Source organism: Netta rufina (genome assembly GCF_964035555.1).
Source record: "Netta rufina genome assembly, chromosome: 14".
NCBI lineage: Eukaryota > Metazoa > Chordata > Aves > Anseriformes > Anatidae > Netta > Netta rufina.
The window spans coordinates 6,865,475-6,877,942 of NC_140137.1; the positions used below are offsets into that span (position 1 = coordinate 6,865,475).

At 38.5% G+C, this 12,468-nt stretch overlaps 1 protein-coding gene across 1 annotated transcript in view; it reads left to right on the forward strand.

Annotated features, from left to right (window-relative positions):
• The window catches only part of RANBP17 (RAN binding protein 17), a gene marked incomplete at its 5' end in the record, with an annotated part of 162,403 nt that overhangs the window by 10,300 nt on the left and 139,635 nt on the right, over positions 1-12,468 (forward strand). The window contains 7 exons of the mRNA XM_084295198.1: positions 1,203-1,268; positions 1,798-1,902; positions 4,047-4,212; positions 6,329-6,402; positions 6,860-6,979; positions 7,246-7,392; positions 9,019-9,191. Coding sequence (XP_084151324.1) covers positions 1,203-1,268; positions 1,798-1,902; positions 4,047-4,212; positions 6,329-6,402; positions 6,860-6,979; positions 7,246-7,392; positions 9,019-9,191 — 851 coding nt within the window. The remainder of the gene's footprint in view (positions 1-1,202; positions 1,269-1,797; positions 1,903-4,046; positions 4,213-6,328; positions 6,403-6,859; positions 6,980-7,245; positions 7,393-9,018; positions 9,192-12,468) is intronic.

The following is a 12,468-nucleotide window of genomic DNA, read 5'->3' on the forward strand; positions in this document are numbered from 1 at the left end:
GAGTCTAGATCTCCAATTCTGTTCTCAGTTCCTCCATAATTCATCACAACAGCTTTCCACACCAGTGAAAAAAGAGAGGTTGCATTTTCAATTTTTACAGATTTATGTGATCAAAGGAACATTCATGCAAAATGTAAAAGAAACTTCGGTGCTCAAATTATAAGATGTTTAATCTTATTGAAAAGGCAGATAGGGCAACAGTACAAATCTTGCCTGAGGGCTCTGCAAACTTTTTCCTTTTGGTTTGATTTGGTGTAAGTGATATTACAGAATAGATGACTGTGAAAAATGAGTCCAGTGAAGAGTATCAGCCAGATTCTTCATTAATTGAACTTTGGTTGCTCTTAAGAGTTTCCAAAATAATGAGTTCGGCTGTGACAAATTGAATTTTGGACACCGAGGGAGCCGAGGCTGCAGACTTCAGCTATGCAAGTAGACATAGGTCTTCACAATTAAATCAGTGGCAAGGCCTAATTGCAGTTGATTTTAATTATTTTTAACAAAGCAGATTTGCTTAATAAATGCTTTGTAGTAGATCAGTAAGGACAACTAAATGTAAAATTCTACCTTCTACTTGATTTTCAAAGCATTCCAAGGGCCTTAACTATTATCGATCAGGTCACACCCTTAGATGCAAGTAGTTGGTATCTACTGCCTCCCTTTCTACACATGTTTTTGGAAATGGAATGTATCACTTAATTCAAGGCCATGCATTGCAGGGTACTGTGGAGAGAAGAGAATGAAGTTTTGTTTATCTACATCTCATAACTACATTATTTTTCTGAGATTGCCCTGTGATTGTCTTCATCCATGCATGGCTTAATTTTTTTAATGGTTTGAATTTTTATGCAGTTCACCGTATCAGTTCTGGAAGACTGAGCAAACCTTTTAGAAATGTGTAATAGTGAATTTCTAGGTTGTGGTTGCTTAGACTGTTTTCAGGCAGATTTTTTTTATCATACCATTCTTAAGTTTTATGATGAGATTTTTTTTCAGAGTTAATTAAGGAGCATAACATCCAATTCTATTAATGTGATAGAGGTTGTCACGAAAGACTTCTAAACAACTTAGCATATCTCAGCCTAATAATTCCTCTTGTTTCTATGTTGATAAATTTTAAGTACCTGCAGTGGTATTTGAGCAATCATATATATATATATATATATATATATATATATATATTTTTTTTTTTTTCTCTGTAGGGCACCGTGGACCATTATATAATTGGAGTAATGATTCTCTCAGAACTGACTCAGGAAATGAACCTAGTAAGCATGTGTGTTTGTTTTTTCTTTCTGCAAGGGATGTATGTATTAGTGATGCAGCAGCACGTCACATGTGTCTGCCTTTCATAAAAATGTTAGGAGAAACACTGCTTAGACATAAACTGATTAACACCCCTTCTAACCTCTACCAAAATATATAGAGAGAGATTGATAATGCACAGACTGCACCCGTACCAGATATGTGCTGTATCTGCTACAGGGTAGTGTTTCTCATCCCTTTCACTAGAACTAGTAAGGAGAACTGAAAAATCAACTCTTTTAAATTTATTTCTGCTAATGATTCTATTTTGTGATCTTGACCTGAGGAAGTGCTTCAGACCTTTCCATCCAGAGAGTGGCAGCCTCGAAGGGGAAATAGAAGCAGGCACTTTAGGAAGCTGCCAAGTTCTAGCTTTGCTGTTGGACTATATTTTTTCTTTTCTAGTGTAAAATAATTTACCTGCCAGATGCACGTATCATTTAGTTTTAGCAGAGCAGGGAGCATTGTTGATTATATTGTAACTTTTCTTAGGTTGATTATTCAAGACCTTCAGCAAAACATCGTAAAATAGCTACCTCATTCCGTGACACCTCTTTAAAGGACATACTGATGCTTGCGTGCTCTCTTTTAAAAGAGGTGAGGCTCTTTACAGTTAATATTTAAGTTGTTAACTTCATAATTGTTCCAGTTTGAATCACCAGTATTTTCCGAGTCACTGAATTCTGTACTTCAGTGGATTATGTGGCACCCAATTAAGCTCAAGACCAAACAATATTCAAAGATAAAAATTTTAGTCTTCTTCCCTTCCTCTGTCTCTCTTGCTCTTGCTCTCAGTGTTTCTGCCTGTACCACCTCCCTCTCTCTTTATACCTTGCCATAAAAGGTGAACTATCTAAATCCTGAGTGATGTTTCAATGATTTCCTTTCCTTCATTGTCCATGTTTAATTTAATTTAATTTTATCTTGATTTGCTGGGCCTTCCATCTCAATATTTGCTGAAAGAATTATTTATTGAACTATGAGCCACCAAGAAGAAAGACAATTCTCCATCTTGTGGTATGGCTTAAGGTGGTTTCCTCCTTTGCTAGTTCCATCATCTTCTCTGTAACGTTTGAGATAATTGAAGGTTCAGCCTTCTCAGAACCTAGACAGGAGGCTCTGAGAAGTCTATATATATTGTTATATAACAATTAAATAAAGGGTAAGCCCTCACTTCTGAAGAGGGATTGCTCTGCTAATTTACAGAGGCTGTTCTAAATCTGTGTTGGAATTCCAAGTTAATAGAGAAATCAAATATCATTTAAAAGATGAATTAATTTTTTTTTGGAAGAATGTGTAATCTTACTAGATATACTAAACCCAATTGCACAGGAAGATAATAAATGTGTTTATGAGAACTTCCTAGCTTTATTCAACTTCAGCTGGTCTTACAGGTATTTTTTCAGTCTTCCATATGTTGAGAGGTTTGTCAGATTCACATCACACAGATAATCTGGACAAAAGCGTATGAAATATTAATTGGCATTTTTGTAATGCCAACTTGAGTAGAGGAAGCCAATTTTAGAAATACTTATCAGCATCTATAGTACACTGAAAAATACACTCAACTGCTAATTATGGAGTCACTAAAATAATTCCAACCTATTGCATGCAAGAGTAGAGCAGAGTTAGGAGCAGATTGGTAGCAAAACAGGTAATTTTCATTCCTATATCATCTGAATTTTAAAACCTTTTTGTTGATAAAATTGAGAAATATGATTTGAGTATAAATAGGGAGCAGATGAACTAGGTAAAAAGTTGTTGCATCCACTGTATTTTATTTTTTTTTAAACAAAATTATGATAATTTTCTTTTCTAATGTTCAAGAACTCCAACAGTGACTAATGAATTGGAGGCTTATTTTTAGTGCCTTTATATTGTTCTTGTAATTTTGAGGCAGTAACTTTCTTTAAGATAAAATGTTGCTTAAATTGTTGTAATTACAGAAGCAGATCAGTAAAAGGTGTACTTACAGTATGCTCAGTGTAGATTTCCAAATCCCAAAAGCTCATTTTGCTTACAAAATACGTTTTTATTCTGACACTACAGCGGTTATAATGCGATGGAGACAGACAGCTGTGTTCATACAGAAGTTGTAAATAGCTGTATTCAGATTACATACAGACTATTCATTGTTTGCTTTTTTTCTTTGTTTTGTGTGTGTGTGTTTTTGTTGTTGTTGTTTAGTTTAGTTTTGTTTTTAATTTTAGTGTGAGGTTTTCCTAGACATATCAAAGGAATTAGCAGCCTGGACAATCTTAGGCATTGAACTGAAATAACCTCCAACAACAAAAACCCACAGTTGTTGCAATAATTCTTAACGATATGATAGACGTGACATATACACCATGCTGGTCTGAAGTAACTGAAAAACATGAAATATTACTGTTTAATTTTTGCAATGAACATCAACAGTATTTTACCAGGCTGTATCAATGACATGCTGCATTTTGCCTATAAGTACTTTATATCAAAGAGTTATTTCACTAGTCTTTTAAAAATATGTATAAGGCCTGGAGTTTTAGCTTGATGTGGATGATGTCTCTTACCTGGTAATAATAATTTTTCCCCTTGTCTATAAGGAGTACTGTATGTTTTATAGTTAAAGGATTTAGTTTTTTCTTAGTATGTGTTCTCTTGCTGTGGACTTTGAAGTTTTACGTCCAAACAATTTCCTTTTCAAAACTGTTTATAAAACATGTTCTGTGCAGGTGACCTGACAAAATGTTTTTTCTCCTTAGCTCTTGGCAAAACCTTTAACCATTCAGGACCGACAGCAAGAAAGTCTAGCCATGCATCTTCTGAAGCTTGTGTTAAACTGTCTTAATTTTGATTTCATTGGAAATTCAGCTGATGAATCTGCAGATGACCTATGCACTGTGCAGATTCCAACAAACTGGAGAACAAGTAAGAAAGGATCATAACTGTTAGTAGTCTGAAGCATTCTACACTCACTGTTTAACTACTTTTGTCACAATACTTGCAAATATAAAATCCTTTTTTATGTGGAGTAGAGTTTTTTACTGGTGAGTTATTGGGAAACCTCTTCTGCTATTTCTCTCACACTTTTCCTATTGTTATCTTTACAGACAGAGATAATGAATGTGGTCTATAACATAGGTATTCACAGTAAATCAAATTACTCTAACTAGACACACTGAACACTATTCTCATCCCTGAGATATGAACACCTTGAAGAGGTACAGCATTTATAGCATGTCTGCTTTCTTTCCTCTTCTTCCTGATAAGAAAACCGTGTGTGTGTGTTTGTTTATTTGTTTATTTAAGTCTGCTTGTTTTCTTTAGAATGTGAATTTGTTAATGAAGGCAGCAGAAGGGTTGCATCTTGGTTCTTGGACTCTAGAGTTTTGACTTCGTGGACTCGCACAGTGCAGATGGCAGTGTAGCATAAATACATCCAAGCTAGCTTTAATGAAATTACCTTGGGTGATGGAAGCAGTATATACCAGCAGTATGGAGTTCCTTGTAGACTAATTTATCCTGCTTCTTGGCAAAATAAATTAGCCAGCTTGGAAGTCTGTTACTTGTAACTAAAGCAGCTACACAGATTCATGTAACCAAGATGGGAGTTTAAATCTGGCTTACTTAGAGGCATGGAATCATAGAATATCCTGAGTTGGAAGGAAACCTCAAAGATCATTGGGTCCAAGTCCTGGCTTCATGCAGGACTGCCTATAAATTAAACCATGTCTGAGAACCTCGTCCAAATGTTTCTTGACCAGGCTTGATGTGGTGACCACGTCCCTGGGCAGCCTGTCCCAGTGCCCGACCACCTCTGGGTGCAGAACCTTTCCCTGACCCCCAGCCTGACCCTCCCCTGTCCCAGCTCCATGCCGTTCCCTCGGGTCCTGTCGCTGTCCCCAGAGAGCAGAGCTCAGCGCCTGCCCCTCCGCTCCCCTCGTGAGGGAGCTGCAGGCCGCCATGAGGCCTCCCCTCGGCCTGCTGTGCTCTGGGCTGAGCACACCAAGGGACCTCAGTGTCCTTGGTGCATCTTGCCCTCCAGACCTTTCACAATCTTTGTTGCCCTACTTGAATAAAATCGCACTGTAGTGTTTGATACTGCTTTTGATATCAACTGTATTATTCTTCATCAGTTTCCACGTGTAACTTCATTCTTTCTCCCCTAATGTACGGAAGCCTCTAATTACAGTGTGAGGTACATCAAAGGATATGGCAAGCAGGGGAGTACTGATGAAAGTCTGAATTTACCCAAGTGATAGCAATTTACCAAGACAACCTGGAGAAGTGAAGGGGAGAGGTTTTTCCTAAGATTTTAGTTTAGATGCTTTAAACCCTCCATGGATCTTCTTTTTTTTCATTAAACTCTAGGAGTGTGTTAGGAAATTAATTTTTTTTATGTTACATTATTTTACACAAGGCTTCATAAAAATAATGTGTACACATTGAACAACTTTGGAATGTTTCCTGATTTGTGGAATTATATCATTATGAATTATCAATGAATTTTTTCTACTCTCTTGTTGCTTTTTCATGAAGGAGGGTAACACTATAGTTCATTTGATGTGCTTCCATGGTGAATGGGTAACAGAGTCTTTAAAGTATTTTCTGTTTATGTGCCTATAGACTCTAGGGTAGTCTGGGTATCTTTAAGGACTTGCCTTTACTTACATATACATGAAACTAATTCTTATTATCTGGTACCTGTCATAGTGTTGTACTGTAGTAACCTGAAGAAATCAGTGACCTATGTCTACTACAGAATAGCATTCTGTAGACAACAGACAGAGTATTGCATAATCTACATTTTAAGGAAGGTGTTCTTTATGAGCTATAGAATAGATGTGATAAAAAGAGAACAGTGTTATACTGTACAATGAGCTGATTAATGCATCTATCCATAGTTTATTCTCAACTACGGTGATATCTCATTCTTGGGCGTTGTGTATTTTTTTGTTGTTAAAAAGGAGATAATTCTGTTGAAATAAAGATACATGGTTATTGCTGGCAGAAAGTGGTAAAACCAACTTATCTTTTTCCTTAGTTTTCCTGGAGCCAGGGACCTTGGACCTGTTTTTTGATTTGTATCATTCCCTTCCACCAATGCTGTCTCAGTTAGTAAGTGACACAGTGATTTACACTCAAATAATGATGGTAAATAGTCTTTTTTTTTACGTCTGTACTTTCTCCAGAAGACCCTGTTTCATTCTGTGCATTAGCATATTATGAGTCCCACAACCATTAACTCACTGGTTCAGTGCCCAGTCACAATGTCTTCTCTTCAGCCTTGGTTTTCATTTCTGAGTCTGAAAGCATTCAAACCCTTCCAGTTTCAGTACTACTATGCCACACAGAAAGTATCTTCCTAATTACTTTGAAGTCATAAGCTGTTGTAATAGAGATTTTTAAAACTGAGCCATAGTTATGTACAATGATCTTACAGACATTGCTGGAAAAATAATCTTCAGTCACTGAACGTAATACAGACATCAGTAGATTGGATTGCTCCAAGCAATAAGAGATCATTATTCTGAAAATTTATTTTTTTAAATCTTACAGTTGTTTTATTCTTTAGGCACTTTCTTGTTTAGTTCAGTTTGCTTCTACGAGGAGATCTTTATTCAGCAATCCAGAACGTGCCAAGTATCTTGGCAATCTAATCAAAGGAGTGAAACAAATACTTGAAAATCCGCAGGTATCTATCTTTTTATTTTTGATTCTGTTTATTTGAAATGCTGAAACAGATGTGGATTTGTTTTTCCAGTCACAATTGTCATTAATTTACTGAATCTATTAAAACCACTCTCAGCCAGCCATCTGTTTGTTTTGATTTCCTATTCAAAACAAAGAGGGAAAAAAAGAAACTATGTAAATAAAGTTGTCAGCTGATCAGCCATAGTGCTGTGAAATTTCTACTAGATTAAGCTGTTAACTTCTACAAATTTGCTTCTTCAAATTTAGGGTTTATCTGATCCGGGTACTTACCATGAATTCTGTCGGTTTTTGGCTCGGCTAAAGACGAACTATCAACTGGGAGAGCTGGTAATGGTGAAAGATTACCCAGAAGTTATCCGGCTCATAGCAAATTTTACTATTACTAGCTTGCAGGTAAGAATGTATACTGAAGTTTTCTGTTTTCTTCAGCTCTTGAAAGACAGTGTCAATCCTGGTTCTCTGCATTGGTGTGGCTTTTTTTTTTTTTTTTTTTTTTTTTGAGGACTTGGTAAAGCTTGCCTTTACATAAAAACGTATTTTCATAGTGGTGTAACTTATAAATTCTTTGCAGCTGATTCCCACTCTTCCTGTGGAGTTTTGTTATGGGAGCAGATTTAAAGAAAGACAATGGAAATGGGTCATAGACATTAATCCTCAAGCTTTAGTCTTTACCCTCAAAAAAATCCAACAAACTAGATCCTCTGTCAAAACCTAAAATGGTTACACCTGTGCTCCCATTTAACCTTTGAAATGCCTACACTGAGTAGATTCCTGGGGTTCGGCTTTTGCATCTATCTATGTATCTCGATGTATCACGCACATACATGTATACAAACATACGCACAGTTGTTTATATGCTGAGCTACTGAGTTGGAATCAGAAGCTAGGTGGAGTGCTATTCAAATTTTTGAGGGCTCTACATAAGAAGGACAGAGGGAGGACATGATCCTGAAAGACAGGGTCAAGATTCTCAGTGTTAAAAAAAAAAAAAAAAATCACAGCTTTATTTTTGAAACACATCAAGAAAAATGCATGCTCACTAATGTGAGAAACACTCTGTAGCCAATAACTTAGGCTCAGGCGAGGATCTCAGTGAAGTAGTAATTTTTATTCGTGATTACAATGGTGGGCGTCCCACAAGCAGGAGAGCGCACCTACTTGTTCCAAAGCACAGTTTATATACCTTTTTTTCCTCTGAGGACTGGGACCCTTCCCTGTTTCCCCATTGACTGGGTAATCCAGGTTCACAATCTATCTGGCGCTTCATAGACAATACATGGCTTTCAGTTGCCTGCCTGCTATAAGTCAAATTTCTTTTGACTTTTATACTCTTTGAGGTGGTAATGTTTCTTACACGGTGGTTTCTGCCTAATTGCTCTAAGGATTCTGGTTGTCTGTGTTTTACAAGGTAGGCTGCCAAGCTTTCTTATCACTGCAAGCGTATCTCAATACCATATTCCTTTCCTCTAAACAATGTAACTCTGCAAAAAAAGCATTTCTATTCCCACACTGAGTAATAGTGCAATTGCTATTTTTACATCTCCTCCAGAGGCTTTCTCTAATCTTCAGAATAGCAGTAGCAGATAACCACCTTTAGGAGAAGATTTTGGCCTTTAAATTCCTGAATGGCCGTTTGCAGCTCTATAAACTTGGAAGAAAAAAGAAGGTTGAGATGCATTTCTGTACTTTACATTCCCTACTGGGTTGCTCTAGACAGTTCCCTACTCGAGGTTTAGGATTTTTGAATGGCCCTTTCACAGCACTTAAATCTCACCATGTACTAAGGATCTAGGCCTCGCTCTGAGCTTCCTGTTGTGGATTTCACCTGAGGGAGGTGGGAGTCCCTGCAAATACCATACTGCAATTACTACATAGTCTGTAACGTGTGCCATCGTATGTTTCTGGGTCCTTCAATGGTTGTGTGAATGAATAAGACTGCTAAAGATAAAAACATTGAGTTTCACAATTAAAATTTCACACTGGGATGCTTTAACAGACGTGTGTTTTGTTTTCTTATAGCACTGGGAGTTTGCTCCAAACAGCGTTCATTATTTGCTAACTCTGTGGCAAAGAATGGTGGCATCTGTACCTTTTGTGAAAACGGCAGAACCCCACCTCTTAGACACATACGCACCTGAGATAACAAAAGCTTATATTACTTCTAGACTGGATTGTGTTCCTGTAGTTATAAGGTAAACTCGAAATTGCAATTTGTAATATAGAATGTTACATTTTCTGATTTATTGGTGTATTGTATTTTGGTTATGTTTAAAATCTATGTACAAAGTACTGCGGTGATTTCTTTAGATTATCTTAATTAGTAGATGCTGATTTATTCCTTTTACCTATAATTTGTGCCAAAATCAACTGTAAGTCCTAGTTGGTTTTCTTCTCGTAGTCCTTGTATTTTGGAAAAAGCCTTTAATTCCTTTCTTTCTTTTTTTGAAGAATATCTAAATTAACTCTTTCACCTGTGACCTGTTTATGTGTACTGCTACACGAGTCACTTTCTAGGGCTGTGGAGTATAAAGCAGTGAGGGGAAGCAGAAGGAAGTCCACGCATAGGGAAAGTATCAGGCTCTAGTGGCAAGACTGAAATTGTCCTACTTAATGTCTTAGCTCATATCTGTTTTTATACTTAAAGCATATCATATAATCCACACTATAATAAAACAAATTTTAAAAAAGTGTCTAGATTGCTGAAAGGATTTAGTTTTCTCTGAGGGCTTTTATGAATTCCTACTAGAGAGATATTGTGTCAGACTGCAGGACTGCAGAACAAGCCACATCTGCTTTGCCTTCTCGGTTTTCAGTTGCTGAGATGATGTCATTTATTCTGTTTGTGTGAGGAAGCACATTTAGCTTCACCATTGTTATCCTTTTGTCTCAGCTTAGCCAAACTCTTCTGTCTGCAATTCATGTAACCTGTCATCTCACTTCTTAGAGACAAAGCTATAGTTGGTATTACTTGCCTGAGGTTATCACCCTAGTTGTGTTAAAGGCTGACTTCCTAATGGTTTAAAATTGTGAGCTTCCACCGTTCCAGTGCTAGGACATGGAAGAGCAAGCAACTTATTGTATGTACAGTTAGTTTTATCTGGTCATTTCTCAACCAGACTAAACTTCTTTGGCATTATAAAGTTATCTTCTCAGTTCTGCTTTTCTGTGATGTATTCTCAGGGTGACACTTTTTGGCTCAGCTTTCTCCCCTACTGAGTGGTGTGCTCCATATCAGCTTTCAGACATGAAGCACTCAGGTCTGAGCTTCTGGATTGCACCATCTTGCATGAGCAGCTCCATGAAAATGTGTTATTGTCTTCAACAGCACTGAAAGTTTAGTTTCTTTTAGTTTGGCACTGACAAGGGATTCTTCTGGATGTTCTTGTTACTTCGTTCTTTGCTGGAAGAAACTTTCTAATCTGTGAAAAAAGCCATCAGGAAAAAAGATGAGGAGAGTACTGATCTTAGACCAGTTTGTGTCGTTCGTAAGACAGTCTTAATTCTGTGAGTGTGTAACCATTCTCAGCTGTAAGTAATTTGTGTATCTTCCTAGTATTGTCATACTCTCTTCTGTGATGAAGATCCTCTGTTGTGGTATTTCTGTAGACAGTAATATCTAGTGTACACTTTAATCTCAAATGTCTAGGCCATCCTTGAGAAACACAGGACATCTGGCAGTTGATTCCAAAAGACTTCTTCTCTTTGCTCAAAGGACATTAATTGGTGTCTTTGCAAACAAGTCCTGTTTTTTGGAATGACCGTTTTCTGTACACACCAGTATGGTTGATACCATTACCCTGCATTCAGGGGCCATCCAGCTGGTCCTTAAGACAGAGAAGGAATCTCAGCTGTTTTACATTGTTCAGCATTTGGGTATTAGCACTGGGGCGCATTAATCCATGTGTATGCAGAGGGGACCAGTCTGAATAAGCCTGGTGGGTGTTAAATCAGAAAAAAGATACCTCCATCCTTATGATTTAATATTTTAATATCAAGAAGATACATCTTATTGGAAAGAAGCAGTTCCCAACTTCATGTGTAACATTGCAAGGTCAGCGAGTTCATTAACTTCACAGCCTTTATACTTTTGAAGTGTTGCCTAAATATTGAGATTTCAGCTTTTTTGTTTGTTTTTGTTTGTTTTTAAGATACAGTGTAGATTTTTATTTTCACAGCCTGCTTGACTGATTTTCTTTTGAGTGCTGTGTTCACCCTGCAAAGTCACACTTACGTTCATTTACATGAAGATGGGATCCAAGAATCATAGGATGGTTTGGGTTGAAGAGACCTTAAAGATCATCTTGTTCCAACCCCCCTGCCACAGGCAGAGATACCACCCATTAAATCCGGTTGCTCAAAGCCCCATCCAACCTGGCCTTGAACACTTCCAGGGAGAGGGCATCCACAGCTTCTCTGGTCAGCCTGTTCCAGTGCCTCACTGCCCTCTGAGTGAAGAATTTCTTCCTAACATCTCTTTTAAGTCTACCATCGTTTAATTAAAGCTGTTACCCCTTGTCCTGTTGCTACACTGCTTGACAAGGAGTCCCTCCCCAGCTTTCCTGGAGCCCTCCCTTAGGTACTGGAAGGCAGCTGTAAGGTGTCCCTGGAGCCTTGTTTTCTCCAGGCTGAACAACTCCAGCTCCCTCAGCCTGTTTGCATAGGAGAGGGGCTCCAACCCCTTGATCATCTTTGTGGCCTCCTCTGGGCTCATTCTAATACATCCACGTCCTTCTTGTGCTGGGGACCCCGAGCTGAACACAGGGCTCCAGGTGGGGTCTCATGAGAGCAGAGGGTCAGAATCCACTCCCTCGCCCTGCTGGCCACGCTGCTTTTGGTGCAGCCCAGGGTACAGGGGGCTTTCTGGACTGCAAGCGCACACTGCTGGCTCAGGTCGAGCTTCTCATCCACCAACACCTCCAGGTCCTTCTCGGGGCTGCTCTCAATCCATTTTCAACCCAACCTGTGTTGTCTGTGCTTGGGCTTGCCCCAGCCCAGCAGCAGGACCTTGCACTTGGCCTTGCTGAACCCCATTAGGTCCACACAGGCCCACCTCTCAGGCCTGCCCAGGTCCCTCTGGATGCCATCCCTTCCCTCCTGCGTGCCGACCACACCGCACAGCTTGGTGTCATCAGCAAATGTGCTGAGCGTGCGCTCTATTTTACTGTCCACATCACCAACAAAGAAGTTAAACAGCACCAGTCCCAGATGCTTTATCTATATCCAGTAGAACATTTCTGAAGACTACAGTTTTTTCATTCCCTATGCAACAAAAGAGTAACTTTCTAATGAATAAACCTTCCTTACTGTGATTTGTGTAAAGAGTATAGGTACACTTTAGGGCAAGAACTATTGGTGTTTTTGTTCCAGGCATTCTGTAGGATCACAGCTTGCTTGCAGCAGAACCTGTAATAAAGCAGCTGCATAGAACTTTACTGAAGCTTGCTCCTTGGCTTTCGTATCATGGTCTTA